Source organism: Pleurodeles waltl, chromosome 2_2 (assembly GCF_031143425.1).
Source record: "Pleurodeles waltl isolate 20211129_DDA chromosome 2_2, aPleWal1.hap1.20221129, whole genome shotgun sequence".
Classification (NCBI taxonomy): domain Eukaryota; kingdom Metazoa; phylum Chordata; class Amphibia; order Caudata; family Salamandridae; genus Pleurodeles; species Pleurodeles waltl.
In genome coordinates this window covers 765589922-765612742 of record NC_090439.1, presented here as the reverse complement: position 1 = coordinate 765612742, position 22821 = coordinate 765589922, and the positions used below count along the sequence as shown (strand labels likewise).

At 40.3% G+C, this 22821-nt stretch overlaps 1 protein-coding gene across 9 annotated transcripts in view; it reads right to left on the bottom strand.

The window, feature by feature from the left end:
• ZFHX4 (zinc finger homeobox 4) overlaps positions 1-22821 on the bottom strand; it is a 150218-nt gene that overhangs the window by 4561 nt on the left and 122836 nt on the right. For all 9 annotated transcript variants that reach the window (XM_069220384.1, XM_069220381.1, XM_069220378.1 and 6 more), the window contains 4 exons: positions 19169-19308; positions 17903-18103; positions 15539-15653; positions 5576-10945 (listed from right to left, as the gene is read on the bottom strand). In XM_069220384.1, coding sequence (XP_069076485.1) covers positions 5576-10945; positions 15539-15653; positions 17903-18103; positions 19169-19308 — 5826 coding nt within the window. The remainder of the gene's footprint in view (positions 1-5575; positions 10946-15538; positions 15654-17902; positions 18104-19168; positions 19309-22821) is intronic.

Here is a 22821-nt window from a genome sequence, read left to right as displayed (position 1 = left end):
AGCATCTAACAACACATAACTTTTAATGAATATTTGACAAACATTTTAAATAGGTCTTGAGATTTGTAACTTCATTTTACTATTTATTAAAATGCATAGAATAGCACTAAATCATAGAAATTGAGTAAGGCTGCTTTCAGTGTAATAAATCACCTGATTGTGCTCTACTTGGGTCATCAACTCCCAAGTAGAAGACTCATACTGCATATACTGAGAGACAAAAAAGCTAAACAAAGTACACACTAATATTAAGCAATTATGAGGAGTAAACGAGCATAAAACCTCATGTATTGAATACAATGAGACAATACTACTAACGGTTGCTTGTGCATATGGTCCCTAATCAGTATTTTCCAACTAAGTTCATGAAATTCTTTGAGAAAGTAGACAATGCTTTATAATAAATATAAAACAGGGAATTCTCAGACCAGCATCTCAGTTGTCAATACTTAGACTAAGTGATGTACTGTTGTAAAAGTGTAGAAACATGAAAAGGAGATGTGTGAGAGAGGGAAAGGCAGAGTAACACAGGATAAAACTTACTGAGGTTCTAGGTGGGAGCTCTTTCTTACTTCCACATCTGCTTTGACCCTCTTACCACTTACCATGCATGCTTTCTCGATGGAGAACCCTCATATCCAATTTTCTTTTGTGGAGATATTTCATTGTATGTCATCTGCAGGTGTGGCAACTGACATTCTATTTGATATATTTATGAAAGTTGAGATTTCTGACTGTGCATGTTAAAAATAGAATTAATGTGACTAATTGTCACAGAAGTATAAGGCAGGTGCAACTAAAGGAAAGCCTTTGTCTGACCCTCTTCAGGTTTCATCAGTGTTTTGATGGAGGAAAACAGGCCCTTATAAAATACAGGGAAAACATGTCACCTACCCCACTCCTACTTTTTATGAAAAGTGCACTATTTCTGGTTTGCTGTTTTGTAAAAATACAGCTTTCTTCTCCGTCTAGACTCCTTTCTTGTTTCTAAAACTTTTGGTTACCACTACAATTCTATTTTTCATGAAGCATATGCTCGAAGGTTTTTATGCACATTCAGTGACCTGATATTTTTTAACCACAACTATTCCTTGCACTGAAAAGAAGTATAAAGTATCTGTGCAACAATTTATGAAACAAGCTTGAAAAATATCCTCTCATTTATAGTCATGGGAGAATAAACTGCTTTGCATCATCTTTCGGCTATCTCCTGTAAACCTCTCTTTTTGGCTCTGAAATACCCTGCTACTGTGTATACAGTTTAACTGGTGCACCTAGTTTTATTCCCATTACCACAATATCCTAAAACAGTTGATCCTAGGCCCTAATGTTCAGTAAAAACAAAAGTGTAAATGTTGGTGAGTAGGCTTGACAACATATCCTTCTTAGAACTCCCCAGGGTCATATTTGGCTTTCAATGCCATTCTGAGATTTCTGGGCCCAGGCCTACTGCCTCTTACCCTCAACCCTCTTAACCCTAATCAATTTTGAGAATTGTTTCAGTGCCTTCAATGCTTTTCCACAAATGCCCTTTTTTCATCTCAGGATAAATACATTCCCATATGGTACATTTTCCCCTCATCCACTTCCCTCTTGGACACTCAAGACAAACTTAATTGTGTTTTTGCAGTGGTAGCTTACTGCCTACTTCCAGTGTGGGAAATGCCAGAAACTATTTTTTGGAATATCCCAAAAATTAGTTTTTTTGTGCCTTAAGAGTAATTTGTATAGCCACCTCCTGTAGAGACTCTTATTTTGTTGTCAATTAGGACTTTTACTTATGAGCAAATTAACTTTGCATTCGTGAAAAATTCACAAAACCATGATCCATTGAATCAGCACTGTGAATTTACAAAGATTTAAAAAAACTTTATATGCCCCTACATAGCACAGAGGGAAGCTAAATACCTATTGAAAATGTATTGATAATTTTAATGATTTATAGTTTTCACACTTTCAGGTCATCAAAGATTCACAATCATTTCAAACGTCTTTTAAAGCAACTTTTTCACCATCTCATTGTTACAAAAAAAGAATGTAATCAGAGTTGAAAGATGTGGAAACATGTCACAAAAATAGTTATTAGATTACTTAATAAAATAAACTTGTATTAGTCAAGGCACTCCCCTAGAACTGCCACATGATACACTGAAGGTGAATAAGATAATATGCACTAAATAGCCATAGACGATAATAAAAATTAAATACACAAACATTGTAAGAAATAACGTATGTATACATTTCTTTTTTTTTTTTTTTGCACAGTACTTACAAAAATATTTTTTTGTCTCAGCACTGAGCATATACAGATATTCTCAATGGAAGAATGGTATTGTGAACACTTTTAGTTCCAAGCTTTATAAACATGAGATTATTAAAACCTTTTCACAACTTTTAACAATTAGACACAGCATCCCAATATATGAAAGGAAAGGGTAGACACCTATTAATCATTAAGCACGAACTGAAAAAGTCAGCGTGTCGGGCTCTAGTGTGGCAACACATGTAAACAACACAGGGAATTATTACAATTGTTTACAACTGCTACATGCAGAAATGCTGTTTACCATATTAAAGCCTTCCTTCCCTATTGGGTTTGCCAATTGAGAGTGAAAAAAAAGCAATAAAGCATTACTTTTTGTACATAGTGCATATAAAAGAAAAGAAAATCAATGTGACAAACAGCATGAGTGTACTTTTCAGATGTGAAATAGTCCAGCAAGCATTCCAATGGAAGCATTGCCAGTAAGGTGGAACAATGAAAAATAGCCAATTGCATGAGATGAAAGAGTGTTACTCTTCTATACTTTACTAGGTGAACCAACGCCCATTCTATGTGCATTTTAAAGAAATAGTAACACCAACTCTTGCAGACAGTTGCACTGCCGCACTTTAAATGAAACAGAAATAAACTACTGAGTAAATGAAAAATGTCAAAAGCATTTGATGCCTTCTCTAAAGTACATCTGTCACTTAACCTCCTCACAATGGGTTCTACACATGCAGAAAATAACTCCCAAAAATACATGAGGATTGATCCACAATGAGGTTTGTACACCTTTATGCAATTTCAGTGCGTAAAAAGATGTATTTGTGACAGTTGTGTAGCAGACTGAATGACTTATGCAACTACAAAACCAATGAGTACAGCAGCAATGCTGATAATTGACAGAATGTAAAATGGAACAAAGATGAACTTTGCAATGGTGTTGTTAGTTGCTACCGGGAAGCTGGTTAAAATCCAGAAAATAGTAGCTATGCATAAGGCTTTCTAATGGTATAGGACATCCATTTTATGTGCCCATAGTTATTACAAAAAAGGTCTAGTGTCACCTAGGTGTAAATAAACCCCAAACATCTCAATAATGCGAAGTTTGTTTGGGAAGCAGTTTCCTAGGAAAGTATTTTCCAGCTAGAGTACAAAAACAAGATCTAAAGTGAAGTTGCATTTTTTCGTTACTATAAACCACCTGACAGTCCATCAGCAGAAAATCTTTAGGGTTAGGCATCCATAAGTGAACGTAGAATTTTCATAGATTTAGGTGTGCGTAGTCTTTGAGATTTTTATTACAGCAATTTAAAAAATAACTCTGCAGTGCACACCCACAAATCACAAAGTTATGCTATTATTTGTATTTACCAATAACATTAATCTGCTGAATAAATGGCCACAATTCACAAATGGGAATCTGACACTATCAGATGGCGCAGTATAACAAGTGACTTTTCTTATTGAGACAAACCCATGTACCTTATAACAATCCTGAGTGTACCTGGGAATCTTTCACAAACTGGAGTTTTAGAGGGCAATTGCTAGAGTTTGCGCGAGTTATAAATTGTGCATGAAAATGAGTAATTGCCAAAAAGTGATGTGTTACAGTCAGGAAACAGAAAAGCACTAAACAACTCATTTGAGAGCACATGCAAGTGACCAACAAAGATTTGTAGTGAGAGTTTGCTGAGTCCAAAAAAATGGCATTTGAAATGCACGAGTATGCATCAAGAATCTGAACAATGTTAATGCAGACGGTTTCTTTTGCAATTTTATATTGCTGCAAGGGAGTGACAATGTTTTAAAATGTGCCTCCAATCCTGCTTGGCTCACAAGTTAAGAGATTCTACTCTCTCGCTCACTTAGGCCTAAATGTCCCAAGCATACACACTTTTTCAAGAAATGTGAACTCTTTGGTCTATCTATTTTAAGGGTGATAAGTGTGCAATGTGCATAGACATATGAAGCGATGCACACAATGCAAGATATACAACGCTATTAGTTGTATTAGCATTTTGCAAAAACAGTTTCAAATTGAGTTCCCTGAACTCTTGCAGTTGCATTTTGTTGTTTTGCTATAGCAGAGTTCATCACAGACATTACAAAAAAACCGGGAGCCCCTCATAAAACTCAAAGTCAGAAATATATGAACCTAGGATTGTGACTACCATTTGAGAACATGTGTGACTGCCATTCAATTGTTAATTAATTCCACTATTTCTCATGAGAAGCTGTGACTGTTGCAGATTCCTAGGAGTACTCATATGCATAACCATTTAAGCATACACAAATGTATATGTGCGTTTCCACATATCCAGAAATGTCCAGCAAAAGTCCATTCACACTTTGTTTCTCAGTAGAGAAAATCGGTTGGCCTGTGTGGAAGCCAATTCTACCTGCACCTCAATTTTGGGATTATTCCATTCGTATTCCGATGATGAAAATGTACTTATGCCATAAACAAGATTACATCTCCCACCATTCTCTTGGTGGGTAACTAATTGTAATGGTTTGGATAATTTGTGGGTTTATAGTCGTTCACAAGATTTTGCCGGGGTTAACAACACTGGAACTCCCACAAACATGTCTCGGAAAGTAAAACGTCTCACATAGAAATTATATATTACTGGCATAATTTCTGATAGTTGAGGGTACACATTTATACAATTCTTGCTTCTTTGTATCAAAAACGGTGTGAATTTTCTTTGAAAAAGAAATGGCATGAACGGGCACTTGCAAATTAGGGTATTTGCAAAGTTACATAAAGCATAGACACACAAATACCTTTGCGAATCGGGCAATTTATAATTACTTTTATATGTTCTTTTTAATAACTTGAGTGATTTGCTTCATGTGATGTGCTTCTTTGAGTCGTTTTCCTAGACATCAGTAGCAGTGAAAGAAGACTGACTTCTATTTACAACTGGAGCCAGGGACTAAGAAGGTTCTGGGTGATAAGACAATAATTCTAAAAATGCCCACACAGACTGGTTAAGTAAGTCATGAAGATATGTTGCTTATGTTGACACCCTCAATAATAGATTACGAGCATACAGCGTATCGAAAATCTTACACAGATATTTCGCAGACAGTGGAATGCATGTGCGACAATAAGATATAAAAACATGCACAAGGGTTAACAAGTAGCGTTTCACAGTCTGCCCTGTTGCTTTCATACACACGATTTTAATGTAATATATTACACTGTGTGTTATATCACCTAAAACATAAAGTTTTATAATCTACCTACGGGACTGCAGTTAAACGAAAATGCAAATACAGAAACAACATATTTTGACTTACTGTTTGAATTTTGTTGGAACCCAGCTAAGGGGGGTGGGTTGTTCATTCCTGGCAGAAGAACTGGAGGCAGACCAGGGAGTCCAGGATAAGCTGCTGAGAGATTGAGACCATGAATTGAACCACCATCCATCATGGTCGGCTGCTGCCCTGTTAGACCTAGAACATCTGTGGCTTTTTTCATACGATCCAATTCTTGCTGTGCCATTAACTGTCGAACCGTTGTAGGAGCTAAATAATCTTTTTCCCGATCAAGTTGACTTCCTACAGTTTCCCTCACTTTTGAAATATGGTGTTTGGAAAAAACATGATCTCTTATTGACACACGTGCAGAATACTTCATCCCGCAAAGAGAGCAGTGAGGTTGTGTTCCCTCTGGCCCATTTTGATTAACCATGAAAGGTTTCCCAATGTTTATTTTGAATTTCTTTTCTTTTGCACGGGCATTCTGAAACCATACCTGAACAACTCGCTTTGGCAAACCAATTTCATTTCCTAGCATTTCACACTCCTGCATGGTGGGAGTCCGATAATCACAAAAGCAAGCCTTCAGGACCTTCAACTGGAGATTGCTCATTTGTGTTCTAAAGCGTTTGTGACCTGGCCGATCACTGTTTTTGGATTTGTAAGGATTGTTTGATCCAAATGAATTTGGTGAGCTAGGATCTGCTATGCTTGAAGTCTCACTACGGTCAGCATTATCATCAAAGTCATCATTTGTATAAAAACTTTGGTCATAGTCATTATCTTTTTCATTAAGACTTACAGATGGGCTTGTTAAGTAGTAAAAATATTTTTCATCACAACTGTCATTTGTGGGTGTGGTGGCTGTTTTTGGCAAAGTATCATTCAACAGTGTTTTTGGTTCTTTGGGAGATACTACCGATTTCATATCCTTTGAACAGCCAGTGTTGCTTTCAGTTTCATTATTACCCTCATCTGTTGTAGCATCACTGATGGCGGTGTTAATTGACGATGTCTCATCAAAGTCTGTTTTGTGATGGTCAAATCCTGAATCAGCAGGAGGGGCGTTCAAATTTTCAATGTCCTCATTGCATTCTACTTTGAAAGAAGACGGGCTAAAAAGATTCTTCGGTGATAGTTCTGCATTTTTACTAACAGGGGTTGATGCAGTAGAAGCCAATTCATTTTCACTTGACTGCTCCATTTTTGAAAATGCAAAAGAAGGATAATCAAAAAACATACATTTTTGAGGACTGTCTCCTCCATCTTCTGTTGATATTAATGGACTTGATGGCAAACTGTAACCAGCCTGCTTTCCTTCATTCCAGTGCCGAGAGCGAATGTGGCTTTCTAAAGCAGACTTTGCTTTAAAAAGTGCTCTACAGAAAGGACACCGTTTATGAGACTGCGCGGGACCTACTGCACGGAACTGCCCTTTCCGTTCCCTGGCTCGTGTATTCTGAAACCAGACCTGTACTACTCTTTTTTTTAATCCAACCTCTCTTGCAATGTGATCTAGCATTTTACGTGTGGGATTGGAATCTAACAGATATTTTTCATAAAGTATTTCTAGCTGTTCTGGGGTGATTGTTGTTCTTAATCTTTTGTCTCTGTGTTGATCTTCTCCACTATTTGTCCCCTCTTTCTCACTGCAATTATTATCATCCTTGTCATCCAGCTTTCTTTTTAATGTACCAAGTGTTGCTGTGCTTGGTGCATGTGGGGTGCTAGTATGTTGTGGCATCTGAGTAAGAGAGCTATTTAGAAACTGCCCTGCCATAAGAGGACTATTAGGATCAAATATCATATAGGGCATGTCCATTGGTCTTTCTAAAAATTGGGAGTGAATAAATTGATTTTGGGCAGCTAGGAAATGCATGTGTTGGTGCTCCTGCCACAGTTCTATGTTTGGGAATGCAACAGAACACTGATCACACTGGTATTGTAACATATGAGGAGGTAGGCTATTCTGCATGGAGTTCACCGACATTGGCAACGGATTTGAAGTAACTGGTGTTGATTGAGATGTAGAAGGAGGTCTTGCTACTGGTGGTGATTGTTTTTGGTGTTGTGACTGCGGTGCTGAAGGCTGCTGATCAGAGGAAGTGGTGGATGTGGTCTGTACAGGTTTAGCTGCTTGACAGTTAGACATGTCATCCACCGGCTTTGGTTTCTCTGGTGCAGGATCGGGAGTGGGGGACAGTTTGCCGAATTCTTGTTTGGGGGATGCTGTTAAAGGACTGCTGGAGCCAGAATAAGAGTTTCCTGCTGTGGCTGCTGAAGCTTTTGGGTTATCTGACTGACCAGGACCTGTACAATGCCCTACCATCATTTGGTCTGAAGCATCCATTGAATCCTCGGTTTGGCTTTCATCTTGACAATCTTCATCTTCATCCTTGTAACATAACTTTTTTTGGTGTGTTATCAAATCAAATATTCGAGGAAATACAACATTGCATTTCTTACACTGATACTGCATGTTGCTAGTCCGAATATAGCGTTCATTTGTTAATTCTCGTTTTTCTGTATCTTTAGTATCAGCCTGATTTTCATAGGTTTTGCGAGCTTTTTGACGAGCATTTTGGAACCAAACAACAATAACTCGAGTGGGTAAGTTAAGAACAGTTGATAATTGTTCAATTTCATCATCCTTTGGGTAAGCATTTGTGTCAAAAAAGTCTTGCAATACCCTAAGTTGGTAGTCTGTAAATCTAGTCCTAGATGACCTCTTGCCAAATGATGCATCAGACCGGTAATGTTCTAAAGAAGTGTTCTGAGGTTCAATCCTAATATCCTCCAACACGGTTATTGGAGGATTGCTAAAATTGTATGGAGAATCTTTATTTCTCTGACGTTCTTTGAAAAGTGTGTTACGAAACCAGTGCTTAATAACTTTTAGGGAAAGGCCAGATTTTTCTGCCATTTCTTGGATTTGTTCTTCATTTGGGGAATTATTGATATCAAAGTAATTGCGAAGGATTTTCAACTGATCATCTGTTATTCTTGTACGGGGGCGCTTGAACTGGGAATGACGTAGGAAATTGGGATCTAATCCCAGTTGCTGCTGACAAAGCTGGGCTAGATCTGCTGACAAAGCATCCATTGGCGGTAAGTGAAGAGCAAGTTGAGGGGGCAAAGAATGGTGCTGCATTGACTGCATCATAATGGGAGGAAAGAGAGGAAGATCTAAGGAAACAGGCAATTGTATTTGAGGAGGAACTGATGGTGGTGGGGGAGGAGGTGGCGGTGGTGGTGGAGGAGGGGGTGGTGGTGGTGTTGGTGGGGCTTGCAAAGGTGCAGGGGCTGGATTTTGCATTTTCCCAGTACCAGCAGATGACAATTGAGGGGGAACAGAAGGGGGCGGTGGAGGTGGAGGCGGGGGAGGTGGTGGGGGTGGTGGTGTTTCTGGGGACAAGGGAGCAATTGGGTACAGTTTGTCATAAGCCTCTCTGTATTGACAGGCAAACTTTTCAAGTTCTTCATGTGGATAAAAATGTCCGTGGACATGTTCCTGGTGACTCTTTAAAATTAAAATGTTTGAAAATAATTTACCACATGTTCCACACTCCAACTTGTCTGTGTTCTCACATTCACCAGTTTGGTTTTTTTTCTGTACCTTTTGCCTATTTTCATTATACTGGATTACTAATTCAAAGCCAAAGTTTTCCAACAGTGCTTTTGCCGCATTTCCTCGTGCACCTGATGCAATACGTGGTGGTGGAATAAGTGGTTCTGGTGATTTTTGTTTCTTAGCTTCTTTGATATCCTTGAGCGTGTCATTTTCATTTGTAGAATCTTGCTTTGGCTTATCTTGTTTTTCCGATAGCTCATCTGCTTCTTTGTATGACTGAACATCCTTCATTAATTGGCTTTCTACACCAGACATGCTTGTCTGCTCCTGTTTTATTAACCTACTCACTTGGTGTTGTTGTTTCTGGGACTGCATTTGGGGCTGTGACACTTGATACTGTTGTGCTTGTTGTTGCAGTATCTGTAGCTGGGTTTGCCCAACTTGGTGTTGCGTCTGTATCTGCAACTTCAAATCTTCCAGCAGTGATCCAGCCATGCTCCCCATGCCTGGCATTCCAAATGCAGCAGACCCAGGCAAACCCAATTCAGGGTTTAGACTGAATTCTGTTCCAGGAATGTAAAAAGGAAAAAGAAACTGTGGCTGTTGGAACTGCATTAAAGCTTCAGGTGTCATTGGAAAATGAGGCAGAAATGCTGGGTTTAGAAACTGGGGTTGAAAGAATGCAGCTTGCTGCTGCAGCTCATGCTGAATTTGCATTTGAAGCTGTGCTGGTGACTGGGGTAGATGATGTGTAAGCTGCGAAGGAATAACTTCAGGAGCTTGCTTTTTGTTTAACTCTTTGGCATCTATATGGGTGTCCTTGCTGTTAACTACTGGTAAGCTCGGAGAGTCGGGTAACCCTTGGCCAGGGCTACTAATGTTCACTGTTGCAGAGCTACCAGATGTAATGTTACTGCTTGGTTCTAGTTTTGCAGCCCTTGCTTTAGTCTGATGAAGAACAGATCTCATATGAATTTCTAATGTAGAACTTTGGCTATAGGCAACATTGCAAATGCTGCATTTGTAGGGTTTGTTGTCAGTGCTGCTGTTGGTCTCTTGAGGAACTGGACTTGATGCTTCTTGCAAAACCTTTTTAAGTTTGTGTAAATGAGACACTGAATTATAATGGACCAGGAGAATGTTCTTTTGTGTGAAAGACTCTTTACAAACTGTACATTTGTATGGGCGAGATGGGTCCAGGAATTTCTCCATTGTAAAGTTTGGCCCTTTTCTAAAAGGTAAGGTCCGCTTTGGTTCTGAGCCCATTTCGTCAGGAATTGAGCTACTATCACTGCCTACAGGGCTTGCTTTTCCTTCCTGGTCCATCTCATAGTCTCTGTCCATCTCTTGCTCTAGTGTATGATCCTCTTGTGCCATGCTCTCGCTTTCAGCCCAGAGTTCCCCATTCACCGGCAGTGATGCATACAGTTGTTGGATTTCAACCTCACTGAGTTCAGGGTGGCCTGTTTCCAAGTGTTTTTTTAAAGCCAGGAATGTACGAAAGCTACGCTGGCAAAGACTACACATGGTAGCAGCCCGGATAGCGTGATACTGGGAATGTATCTGAAGCTTCTGCATAGTCTTAAAAGCCAAGCTACAATGGTTGCAGCGGTACTTATAAACATGGCGATCAGACACTGAGAGCTGCTGTCTCTTCTGTTGTTCGTTCAAAGGGTCCTGAGGTGACTCTGAGACCCTGGAATCCTTGTTGCTAATCTTACTCCATTCCGATGCATCCCCCAGATCCTTGGATGGGTTCTGCGCCTCACTTTTAATTTCTGTGAAAGTCTTTGGGGGCTCGACGGCTTGGATGTTCTTCTCATCAACTTGGCTCTCACCTTTAAAAGAAAGCAGAAGTAAAATTGAGGATTCCAATATTAAGACAAACACTGAAAATGTGAGTATAACCACTTATTTATAATAATGTTCCTTATACCTCACTGCCATCCCCCTGCTGCCTCAGTTAACATTTGTGACAGGACAATTCACAAACAACGGCAGCCATGCAAATAATAGTTTCATAATCTATTATGATATTGTGAACATTTTGAAAACATTAACCTGCAATAGCTAAGATCTTTACTGTAAATGCTGTATTAGTGAAAAGTGAAAATACAATGCGTTTATGGCTGTGTGAGACAACACACATACAAAGCTGTAGTTACTTTACTCTTGCTAATATGATCATGACTGAGAGGGCATGAAATTCAGACTGAATATTGCTTTGCTCTTAGCAAGACCCATATCATAAGTAAATGATTCAATATTTATAGAGGAATCAAAGAAAAAACTGCACTTCGCACATATCAAAGGAACAAAAATCTTCAAAGCAAATACAGACATATTTATAGACAAAAATGCAGCTACAGCAACACGCAGAACACAAATACAGATGTCAATGTATTATACACAGTGTGTTGTGCTGTGGATTCAATGATATAACCCTATTTTAGTTCTGGTAGAGAGTAATCCTCTGATAATGTACTGGCCCAATTATTTATATATAATATATATACACATATATATTCATATATTCAGTTAAAAAACAAACATTATAGTTAGGTTCCCTATTTAGTTGCACACACCCATAGAAATTCAGCAGTTACCGTTATGGTTAACTCAAGTAACCCTAAGGTAACTGTAACTCACACCCACACCATGCACTATTTTCTCATTAATAATTGTATTGCAAATGTTGCGGTGATATTATCAATGATGTCATAAAAGTTGTCTTGACTGATGCAATATGTGGGAGCAATGCATGGCGAGGGTGCAACTTATAATTACCTTTGGTTTTTTAAGAGAATTTCCATGGTTTTCTAACTTCTGTTTCCTAACTATATCATCCCTGTAATCTTTGTTCTTTTTCAGTGAATTTCTATGTTTTTTAAACATAAAGTAATTTTAATTGCTGAAGCCAAGTCTGTCTGCCACCACACCCTACGCACACACCTCAGCAACACAGGAATCCGTGACAGAGCCATGGACTGGATCACCTCCTCTCTCACCCGCAGAACTCAGAGAGCCCACCTTCCTCCATTCCGCTCTAAAGCCACCAAAATCATCTGCGGCATACCCCAGGATTCGTCCCTCAGCCTGACCCTCTTTAACATCTACATGGCTCCGCTCACTAACATCGCCCGATCTCACAACCTCAACATCAACTCATACACCGATGACACCCAGCTGATCCTCTCCCTCACCAAGGACACCACCAAGACCAACCTCCAAGAAGGAATGAAGGCCATCACCGAATGGATGAAGGACAGCAGCCTTAAACTGAATTCTGACAAGACTGAGGTCAACTTCGGCTCTATCCCCTCCGCATGGGATGACTCCTGGTGGCATGCCACACTGGGAACCGCAACGACACCCACCGACCACGCACGCAACCTAGGATTCATCCTGGACTCCTCACTATTTATGATCCAGCAAGTCAATGCCATCTCCTCCTCCTGCTTCAACACCCTCCGCATGCTTCGGAAGATCTACAAATGGCTCCACACTGAAACCAGAAGAATAGTCACCCAAGCCCTCACAAGCAGTAAACTGGACTATGGCAATGCCCTCTATGCAGGAACCATGGCCAAACTCAAGAAAAGACTACAACACATCCAGAATTCCTTTGCATGCCTCATCCTGGACATCCCCGCCACTGCCACATCACAGCCCACCTGAGAGACCTGCATTGACTCCCCATCAACAAGAGCATCACCTTCAAACTCCTCACCCAAGCTCACAAGGCACTGCACAACCCCGGACCAGATTACCTCAACAAATGGCTCTCCTTCTACACCCCGACCCGACAGCTTCGCTTCGCCGACCTTGCCCTCGCCACTGTCCCACGCATCCGCAGAACAACCCACGGCGGCAGATCATTCTCGCACCTCACTGCCAAGACGTGGAACACTCTTTCCACCCACCTGAGTCAGACTAAGGACCTCCTTCCCTCCAGGAAACTTCTCTAGACTTGGCTGTTTGACCACTATCCCGCCCTCCCCCTCAGCGCCTTGAGACCCTCACAGGTGAGGAGTGCGCTTTACAAATTCCCTGATTGATTGATTGATTGATTGATTGATTGATTGAAAATGGCTGCCAACACTTCCTGGCTGAAGTGTTGGCAGCCAATCTGATCTCAGCATGAGATCTCTGGCATCCGCTGAGCCTCCGCGTCCATACATATACAAATTTGGATTTCTTTAATTTTTTCAAAAACGACTGAACTGATTTACACCAAATAGCAAAAATAGTGCTTTTTGGGACAAGAACAACCTTTCTGCCATATTTGATGTATTTCCATCTTAACGGTTTGGGTTGTAATTGTGTCTAAAATCTTTATGGAAATTAACATGGCAAAACACACTTTTTTTACCCCTACCTCCTTTTCTTGGCCCCCGCTGATCACCCCGAAACGTTCCAATGACAACAAAAGATTCATCAAAAGGCCCAATGATGTAACCACGTCAAAATATGCTTTTTCTATGTAAACTATTGACTACCTATTGGCGATATATATATAGTTCTGCACAGAAGAAACCTCTGAATAGAATTACACATCACACGCATTAATGTAGAACTTTCCTCACTGGATGTCCTTGCTTGTTTATATTTCTCTAATCTAGTCAGTAGCGCTTTAGAAATCAGCATTTAAAAGGTGTTTGGGTTAGTCATTAAGAGGTTACATTTTATAGTTATCTCAATCGTTAATTTGTAGAGGGTCCATGGTACAAGTACCACGAACGTCTACAGCTGAAAACATTTTTTAAAAAATCAGATCTGATGTCTGAGAGAACTTTCCTTCTAGTCAGCCATGTCATTACAGCAGATCGTGGGGCTTGCATAACAGCCATGCAAACCATAAGTCGCACACCACTGCAATAATAATAAACTCATAATATTTATGCCAATAACTAAAAACACAACACCTAAAAGTGAAATGTAATCAAACAACACATACTCAAAGTCATACATCCGTAGTGGTCTCTGTCAGAGTGGTAAGGGTAATGTCATAAGTGTTTTCTTCTGTAACATGATTTACAACATTTGCTATTGCATCTTTCAGTAAGAGTAAAGTCATGTGCATTGCATTTGGTGTGCGGGTTATGGTTTGTATGGTTGTTTTTTTTAGGTATGGACTGTGCTCCTAACTATAACCTATGCGTTCCAGCTGTTTTTCTGTTTTAATTTTGAACCCTGACTGCTCTTCAGCTGTTTTATAGCTGATTTTTAAACATAAACATACTTGAGGTATTTTAACCAAAGCTAACCATAACTTGACTTTAAACTTCGATTTTTGCAGTGAAAAAATACAGGCAAACTTCACTCCATCAAGTGCGTCCCTGCTTAGCAGGGAATGTCTAGATAGTCTAAAAATACACCCTAGTGCCACCTTCCACAAATCTTAAGGAAGAAGGCAAATGAGAGACTTATCTACACATGGATTACACATTTCCATTGACAGTTTGAAAAAGACATTCACTTGTGCACGGGGTGCATATTTCATGCTTCCAAAGTAAACTTAGAATAGTGCTAGCGAACCACCAACATCATATGTAGACCTTGCCAATTAATTTCTAGCCAGAATCATGGACTTTTGCACGCTAAAGCACTTCTCAAAAGTATAACTCAACCCTTTGGTTCAAAGAATAAGTATTGGTGGAACTGTATGTTAGTAAGGAGCACTTATGAACAGGGAAATTCAGCAAGAGTGGCAGAATTGCAGTAGTCATACATGCAGAAATAGTGGTGGGGCTGAGAACAATTCTGGAAGGGGCACCCCGCAGAAGTTGGAGAAAGCCCACAAACTGGGCAATCACAGACCTCTTCTATGTAGTTTGGCACACTGGAAACAAAAGCAAATAAGGTACTGTGAAAGACGGGAATATGAGTTTCTAGGGAGGGAAGGGTTTTAGTGTGATGGATGGTGTGTCTTGCGAATTGAAAATACCTTCTCCTCTAGGAAATATGCTGAATGTGCCAATGCACATCTCCTAGCCACACTTGTCTTTGGAATTATCCACATGTGGAATGGGTGCTTTCTAAAGAACTCATAGGATTTTTGCAGAATCTGTAAAAGATGGATATCTAATACAGTATAAGAGTTACCCCATGGGAGGAGAGTTTGGATTTGTTTAACTTAGCCATTTATTAAATGAACTCTTTCATAGTCAATATGTAGCATGCCATACACTCAGCAGGGAGAGTGCACCAACTTCTAATCAAAGAAATCTCTTCAAGGAACATCCATGTAAACATAACCATGTCCACAAAATATACATACAACTGGAAGAGAACCCACACACCTACAAGCAAGATCTTCTTGGTCATTTCTCTCATCTCTTCTCATGTGCTCTGTTGCTCTACATTTAGAAACCATACATTCCCTCACCCATCACCCACCAGCACGCACAATGACAGCGTAACTGATGTACCTGAAGTCTTCCCTGAGCCTTCTGTTTTGATAGTTCCAATGTCGTGCTCTGCCTTTTCTGAAGCAGCTGGGGGCACTAAAAGGCTGTTGGGCATCACCACATCTGGCGCTGAAACCTGCAATTATATTATACAACAGATAAAAGATTACATTTTGTACAAATGTTGTATGGAAGGCAATTGACTGCATATCTAAAGCAGCATCTTTATGGTATTTTAAAATACAAATATGTATTTGTTTAATTGGTCATTCTGGTGGGTAGCCTAATGAAGTGATATTAGGAATCGCTGGAATTGAACTGTCAAGTTTTCAAGTTTCGAAGTGAAAACATGAGTAGATTAATATCTACTAATATACGGATTTGCAGTCATGCATCAATTTTAATGGCCACAGCTGTGGAAAAACGCTCAACACTCCACTTTCTTTCTCTGACATCAAAGATGTATCAACACAAGAAGTATGTATTTCAATACTGTATATATTGTATGCTGCAGTTGTAAGTGGCTATTGATTCGTTAACTGTTCAGTTGGCAAAAATATCAGCCACCCCAACTGCAATCACCATGTCTCTCTCTAATACAAGACAAGGTGATAGGAACACTGTGCTCTAACCATCCAGGAAAAGAGATTCCCAGTTGCCAGACACAGGGATGGGAACATGACCTCACATGCCCCCAAGAATAACCTCAATAGCTTTTCTCCATACTCCATACCAATGTATTCGAGAACAACAAACGGATAGCTCTCAAATTCACCATATAGGGCCAGATGTATGATCACGGCCCATTGCGATTCGGTAATAGTGATTTTTAAGAAATCGCTACTACCGACTCGCAAAGGGCCATGTATCACATTTGCAAATCGGTAATAGCGATGTCTTAAAAATCACAAATGCTCTTACCGAATCGCAAATTGCGATACCGTCCACATTCGCAGCTATGGGCCTGTTGGCCCATAGCTGCAAATTTTTTGCATTTCCAAAATTGCGATTTCTGAACCAGAAATCGCAATTTTGGAAATGCAAAAGGCCAGGGTGCTGGGGGCCTAAGGCCCCCTCTCCTGCACCCCAATTTATTTATTTTTGAACATGTGAGGTACACACATGCCAAAAGAGCATGTGTGCTTTACATGTTAAATTTAAAAATGCAGTTTTACTGCATTTTTTAATTTTGCACCAGGTTAACACCTGGTTGCAGATCAAGGTATTTTGCATGTGCAAAATACCATTCTGCGAAAAATCGCAATTTGCGATTTTTTGCAGCATTGCCTTGCGACCTGGATTTTGCGAATCACAAATTGCGATTCGCAAAATCCAGGTCGCAACGCAAAAAATCGCAATTTTTGCAATTTCTACTTTGTGTTCTGCGAATGCCTTTCATGAATTGCAGACCACTATTTTGCACTCGCAAACGGCCGATTTTACCGTATGCGAGTGCAAAATATTTTCATACATCTGGCCCTTAGGGGGTCATTCTGACCCCGGCGGTCGACAGACCGGCGGTGCCCCGCAGGGCATTCTGACCGCGGCGGTTCGGCCGCGGTCAGACAAGGAAAACCGGCGGTCTCCCGCCGGTTTTCCGCTGCCCTACAGAATCCTCCATGGCTGCGGAGCGCGCTCCGCAGCCATGGGGATTCTGACACCCCCTACCGCCATCCTGTTCCTGGCGGGAGGATGGCGGTAGGGGGTGCCGCGGGCCCCTGCAGTGCCCATGCCCATGGCATGGGCACTGCAGGGGCCCCCGTAAGAGGGCCCCACAAAGTATTTCAGTGTCTGCTATGCAGACACTGAAATACGCGACGGGTGCCACTGCACCCGTCGCACCTTCCCACTACGCCGGCTCAATTCTGAGCCGGCGTCCTCGTGAGAAGGTTGATTTGCCCTGGGCTGGCAGGTGGCCTTTTGGCGGCCGCCCGCCAACCCAGGGCAAATCCCAAAATACCCTCAGCGGTCTTTAGACCGCGGAGCGGTATTTTGGTGGGGGTACTTCGGTGGGCGGCCTCCGCCGCCCGCCGAAGTTAGAATCAGGCCCTTAGTGTCTTAACACGTGTTTCTCTGTTCATATATTCTAGCTGGACATTAAAGGAGGAACAACAAGCCTTATTCCTTCCACGTCAGTATGTAATTGTTTAGCTAGTACTACGGAGCGTAGATTACTCTTTCCCATCTTTCACAAGTTCAGAAGGTATTTGAAAAAATGTCTATCTGATGTGAGCCTTAGTAGAAATTACCAAATATTATCACATGTACACGAAGCACAATTTACCTATAATCTACAAAGTCTGTAATCATAAAATACCAAATCAAATGCTTTGAAACTGTTATTCTCTGAATGTCTGAGGTAAATAACTGTGTCCCCGTGCTTACCGTCATTAGCAGCTTCTCCACGCAGTCTGGAGACACGCTGTGCAGGTGGGTCAGATGGAGCTGGAGATGCATTTTGTTGCTGAGGACATCTTGGCAGAGAGGACAGCATATCACAGGTTGCATGGAATGCTGCGACAGGATATGCATCTGGATCCGATTTGGGTCTTTGCTGTTGTAGTTACAATAAGGACATTGGTAGAACTGAAAGAACAGGACACAAGATGTAAGCGTTGCTACTATCCCGAGCCTCTGATCAAGCAGTTTGCTAAGAAGGTCAAATAAATAAAAAGGTCTTGAGAGATGCCAATTGCATCGATTGGTTCTGAAACTTACCAGATGCAGTAAAATACATTTCCTAATTGAGCAGTACTGTGCCCCAAAATGAGCATCTGATTGGATAATCCCACATAGCCTTCTGAAAAGTCTGTTATGGCGTGCCATATTTTGAATCATTTCAAAGCCCCTTAGTAAGGGTTGGAAAGTGGCTGGGTTTCGTGATTCGAACTGCCGCATACTATTCCATCCTCTGAATCACACAAAACCTTTCTAAGTAGCGGGCAAGCTAGGGTAGGAGGAGCACTGTCTGTGAATGACTGATCTTTAAAAGTGTCCTCCTCTCAGCACAGTGGGGTCTTAAAAGCACGTACATCCTCAGAGTGAGGTACTGAGCTTCCAACTAGTGATATGGCAAGCGGCAGGGGTATCAGACACACAGCCACTTGGGTCAGTACTGGTGAGGGTCAGAACAGCACTACGAGCCAGAGCAAGGGGCAGCCTGCACAAGAAGCCTCCTTTTGTGTGAGACCTAGAAACAGAGCAGTAAAGTAATAAGGGAGAATGGCTCTACCAGCCCCCAGACATGCTCTCTACCGATGGGACCATTGCCAGTCCCTAGTAGACTTAAAATGCTCTCCTTAGGGAATGCCATAGTGTACTGTTGCTCGCACTAATGGAGTGACCACAGTTGGATGGTCTGGAGTGGGAGAAAATAACTTCCTTTTCCACACAATCAGTAAGTAAGGTTGGAAGATAATAGATTTAATTCTGTGGAGCCACAGAGTTGTTTGTCCTTTTATGAACATTTTTACAGGTTTTGGTCTTCGTTTTTATTTTTTTATGAATTCCAATATGGAACCTTAACATCGTGCTTCTATGATCCAGATTTATGGATACAGCAATTAAAAATACTGCGTTATGCCATTAACCATTAGTTTTTCTAATTCTGACCGCAGCCCACCATGCCACAGAAGGAAGCAGTTGAAGTACCTGGTCTTGAAAATGCTTATTGTCCTCTATCGACCTAATCCTTTTTGTTGCGGGATCCTCTTCTTTAGCCTGTGCTAGCTGGCGCTTTCCGGCTACCGCATTTGCTTGGGCTTCTTTCTCAGACGCATGTGTTCTTGTCACTAAACAAAGAAAATTGAAATCATGTCAAATGGGCATCAATGGCAATATTCAAAGAAAGTTTAGCTTTGAGAAACTGATTTTCAAAGCAAGTGTGATGGATTACCAGGGAAATGCCCATCTTTCTCAGTCTTCAAAAACGTCAAAGAACACGCGTGACACATTTTCAAAACAGACTTCTCATCTTTGTTCAGGTATCCTGTTCCTTCTCTGAAAAAGTATTCACTGGCTTCCTTTCTCTAAAGAACACCAGGATTTCTCAGAACACATGGTTCAGAATAAGAAAACATGGTCGGCCTATTAACCTGCATGTTACTGTTTCCAGACTCAATTACCACAGTGAAAAAAAACTTTGTTCTGATAAATGTTTGTTTGTATTTACTAACTTGATAAAGGTGTCTTCACAGAGCTCTAGCGCACGCTTATTTTTCTAGACAAAAAAGAAAATGCAGTTGTGTCTGGTATTTTAAATGAAAGACACATCCCCAACTAGAACATAAAAGCTAAATATAGGACATGCATTAAAGCACTTTGGTTGAGAGCACCTCTTCAGTAATCAGATCATTATTAAAAATTGAAATCTCAACCTAGTAATTGCTGTGTGCACTTGATGTAGACGCTGTGTGTACAATGCTGTGTTTTCAAATATTGCCTGAACTTGCTTTGAAATGTAGGGAAATGGCCTGCATATATCAAAGGAAAGAGTCCAATTCTAATTTCCCAGCCATCGGAAAATTCTTCCCAGCAACAATTTGCAAGATAATCTCTTCTGCTAGGCTGGATATTACCGCAGCATTGGGTAGGCATGTCACATACACTGCACGACGAACACAGAACCTCATTTACCAACCATTGAAATCTCATCGCAGAGCGGCATCGCCTGACCTTTTTTCTTCTGTTTATTATGAGTATTTCTAATTTTAACTTTCAATTTTCGCCATCTTCCAGTCAATTTGCAACTAAATTATTTCCAGGATGAGGACACTATCACTGGACAACTGGGTGCAAATACATCTTGAAATGCAATAAAGCTAAGCTATTGATTGCTATCAGGCCCTTTGTAAATATACACTGCAGCAGTAATCTGATTGGACGTTGTGCATCAAGATGTGCCCCCTGTATTTTTAGCATACACAAGGTTCATGAAAATAAACAAATTGCACCTCATTTGAAAATACAAGTTTTAATTTAAGGTAATAAGGGGGGTGTTAGAGAAACATGGTAGAGGCTGAGCAGAAAACACTTTCAATGCCTCAAAATCAATAGTTTCATGCAACCACATTTACTGTGTTGAGAAAACAGAAAGCATATTCTAGTGCAGTGGTTCCCAACCTTTTGACTTCTGTGGACCCCCACGTTATCATTACTGGAACCCGGGGATCCCAAAAGAATCTTTTTGGGAATCCGGGGACCCTCACTGAGTCATTACTGGAAGCTGAGGACTGTGGCCTAAACATTGTCAATTATTTGAAATGCAAAACAATAAACACAAAATACAGAAACAAGCATTCATCAAAAACATACACAAGTAATAACACATTTTATTTATTTTGCAAACAAATATAAATAAAACAAATAAAAAATGTGATAGGAGGATTGAAGCTTTTCCAAATTCAGTTGAAGACACACACCATCCATACTATATTGTGTTTGATGCGGCTGCACTGCTCTCACAAATCAATCCGAGGATACTAATGCAATTTGTAGTCTCCAATTTCAAACTCCTTGACATTTACAATACGCTTTAAAATTTCCAGGTATACAGTTTGTCACTTTATCTATATATACTTCATTCATTCGTTAATATTATTTCATTTTTTAAACAGAGGAGGCTTCGCTGACCCCCAGACTTCCCCGGAATACAGGATGGGAACCACTGTTCTAGTGTCTCTAGACGTGGAAAGGGTCATCATTTCAGTTGTCTCTGCAGGATGTGCAGGGCTGTTCTGATCGCATGTTTTTGCTCACTACAAGTCTCAATAACCCCAATCTGGCTTTCCTGGTACTTCACAGTGGCATTGCTAACAAATAATCCTGTGTTTAGCTGGTTTTGCATGCCTTTGTTTGCAAACTTCTTTTTCAGTGTTCTTCTGGCATAAGTATTTGCACTTGCACTGGACAAGGCCTGGGGGCATGGAACTTTCTGATTTCTCTTCTATGTAAATCTAGAAACCCACAACAAAGCACATTCCTCGCAGGTAGGAAAAATGAAAATGTTACTGGAGATCACACCTATGAGGTGATTACATCACAGGATTTAGATTGGATTTTATTACAAATTAGAGTTGGGACATAAACTTTTCACTATTGAGAGCTGCTCCTTCCCTAGGAGTAAAAGGTTTTCTCCTCCTACAAACAAGGTGGGGCTGATTAACAAAAGCATTTATGAGTAAGGGTAAGTAGCACTACAGGAGTATTATTTTAGGACTTTTACCCGCAGGGCTGATTTACAAAAGCATTAATGAGAAAGAGAAGTAGCACTACAGGAGTATTTTTTTAGCACTCTTACCCGCGGGAATTCTGATATGCTGTGAATGCAGGTCCTGCCTGGATCATGTAGCTGGGTGACAAGGCCAATGTCACTCCTCAGTCGTATTCTAGAAAGTGTACTGAATTGTATATGTGCATTCTTTATTCTGCAGCCACGTTTATAATTAACAACATAAAGGCAAAGGAATGCAGGAACCTAAGGGACCACAAAGCAGTCTCCCGAGTGAAAATGTAATTTTTATGAGCGTTCAGCTCATAAATAGGAAAATAAGATCTCCCTACCACTATGCACTAAAGGGAGTGCCCCAGTCTGAAGAAATACAAAAGGCTGTGCGCTCTGTACACCTATACAGGAAGAGTTTGTTAATGGTCTCTCATTCTTCAAAAAAAAAGAGGAAGGGAAGAGAAATCAAAAGTAATCTACTAAAGAAATATGTTTTCTTCAAATGCTGTGGACACAAACATAATATGTATTGCGTTTGTAGACATTTAAATAGAATTATTAACACAATTTAAGCCATTTGACAATTCCCAACATGTTAGGTAACTGTGAATATTTTTCAAAATACATTTATTGTTATTCTCTCTAATTTGACTGGCATGCAAGGCTAATTTTCATTTCAAAAATTAACTTTAATTTCCATATTTTCATTGTGTTTACTAGCTCAGTTAAAAAATGTCTTCCCTTAGACGTGGCAGAGACAAATTGCATTTTCAATGCAAATATATTAATCTGGATAAACTCAACATTAATTCCTGCACTGCAAAGAGATGTAATTTGGATTATAATTAATCTAAGGTGGCACTACATTTAAATGACAATGTAAATGAGGCCTGGCTAGGCTTTCCTTTTTGGAATGAATATTCAGGAACTATATTTTGCATGTTGTTATGTCTCATTTTGAAAGCCAAGTCCTCGAGATATGATAAGCAACACAGCACAACATCTTACAAAAACATACTGTTACTAACATGTTGATCCTTCCATGTCCAGCACATTAGGGGCTGAAGGGGTCCAGTGTTCT